This window comes from Stegodyphus dumicola, chromosome 6 (assembly GCF_044657685.1).
Source record: "Stegodyphus dumicola isolate Sdum_Otavi_A_Nest chromosome 6, ASM4465768v1".
Taxonomy (NCBI): domain Eukaryota; kingdom Metazoa; phylum Arthropoda; class Arachnida; order Araneae; family Eresidae; genus Stegodyphus; species Stegodyphus dumicola.
This window is the reverse complement of record NC_140773.1, coordinates 213952911-213954465: the sequence shown is the minus strand read 5'-3', so window position 1 is coordinate 213954465 and position 1555 is coordinate 213952911. Positions and strand designations below refer to the sequence as shown.

The 1555-nt window shown below is 43.5% G+C and overlaps 1 protein-coding gene across 1 annotated transcript; it reads right to left on the bottom strand.

The window, feature by feature from the left end:
• Positions 1-406: 406 nt before the first annotated feature.
• Positions 407-1147, bottom strand: LOC146996961 (zinc finger BED domain-containing protein 5-like). Its single transcript, XM_085819721.1, has one exon. The coding sequence runs from the start codon at positions 1145-1147 to the stop codon at positions 407-409; it is 741 nt and encodes a 246-aa protein (XP_085675847.1).
• Positions 1148-1555: the final 408 nt, after the last annotated feature.

Here is a 1555-nt window from a genome sequence, read left to right as displayed (position 1 = left end):
AAATGACAACTTCTCCTCAAGAGTTTTTAAATGCTTAACTATTATCTCACACAGTGCAGCAGTGTGAACACCTTGCCATTGCATGGTGAGTGTGAACATTTCAAGATTGCCACTTTCCACGTGTTGATGCCAGAGTTGCACCTTTGAACGGAATCCATTTATTTTATCTGTACTTGTAAGCAGGTTTTCATTTCGGCCTTGCATTCGGGTGTTCAATTCATTCAGATGATGAAATATATCTGCCAGGTATGCCAGCCTTGCACACCACTCATCACTTGCAAGCTGCTTTGCGTAATCTGACCACTCATTTGTCAGAAACACTTTAAGTTCCTCCCGCAGCTCATACACACGAACCAAGACCTTGCCACGCGACAACCACCGGACCTCCGTATGAAACAGCAAGGTTTTATGCTTTGCTCTCCTCACACAAAGCTGCAAATATGCGACTTTTCATGGGTCGTGACTTTACAATGTTTACCATGCGCACAACATCATCCAACACATGAACTAAGGCTGATGGTAAAGTCTTGGCTGCGAGGGCCTCGCGGTGTAAAAAACAATGCGTAATAATCACATCTGGATTTCTTTCCTTCACTCTGCTTACAAAGCCTTTGGTACGCCCGACCATGGCTGCAGCTCCATCGGTGCAGACACTTGTGCAGTTTTCCCATTTAAGTCCTCCTTGTTCAAGGTATTCTGATGTGACCCGAAAAATTTCTTCTCCTGTTGTTTTTTCTGGCAATACCTTGCAAAAAAAGAAGTTTTCTCTAATTGCATCACCATCAACAAAACGCACATTAGCTAAGAGTTGAGCATGTCCACTGATATCAGTAGACTCGTCAAGTTGCAATGTAAATTTCTCACTGATACGGATCTTTTCCAAAACCACACTTTCGATGTCTGCAGACATGTCATTAATACGTCTGGAAATTGTGTTGTTTGAGAGAGGGACTTTGGCTATTTCCTTTGCTGCTTCAGGTCCGAGCATCTCCTCTACAATAGCTTTGCAGGCAGGAAGTATTAATGTCTCTGCCACAGTGTGCGACTTTTTTGTCTTGGCTATAAGTTCAGCAACTTGATAGCTAGCTTTAAGAGCTCTTTCATTTATCTTTGTTGTTTTTCTCATAAAAGTTGCCTGTTTCTCCATGTTGTCACGCAGGCGAACAAAATAGTCCACATTCTTGTTTTGAAGCAAAGGTGTTTCGTTTGGAGATGGCGTTTAAGTTTGCTTGGGACCATAGCACTGTTAGCTAGCTTTTCACCACACACCACGCACAGTGGAGTTGGTTTGTGTTCATCTCCAGTGAAAGTAAATCCAACTGAAATATAGCTTTCGCTATATTGCCTTGCGCCAGAGAATTTAACCATCTTTGCTTTCTTTTGACCCCCACTCATACTCGGGCTCTCTCTCATATCTGGCTCCAGATTTTGTTCAGAGTCCAGTTCTTTCCTTTTCAAAAACTTGTCCATCACTGCAGTATCAGTGTCTCTCTCCTCACAGCAGCCGTTGTCTCTCTGACACTGTGTGAGGCGTCTGCCTGCGTCTCATGGGGCG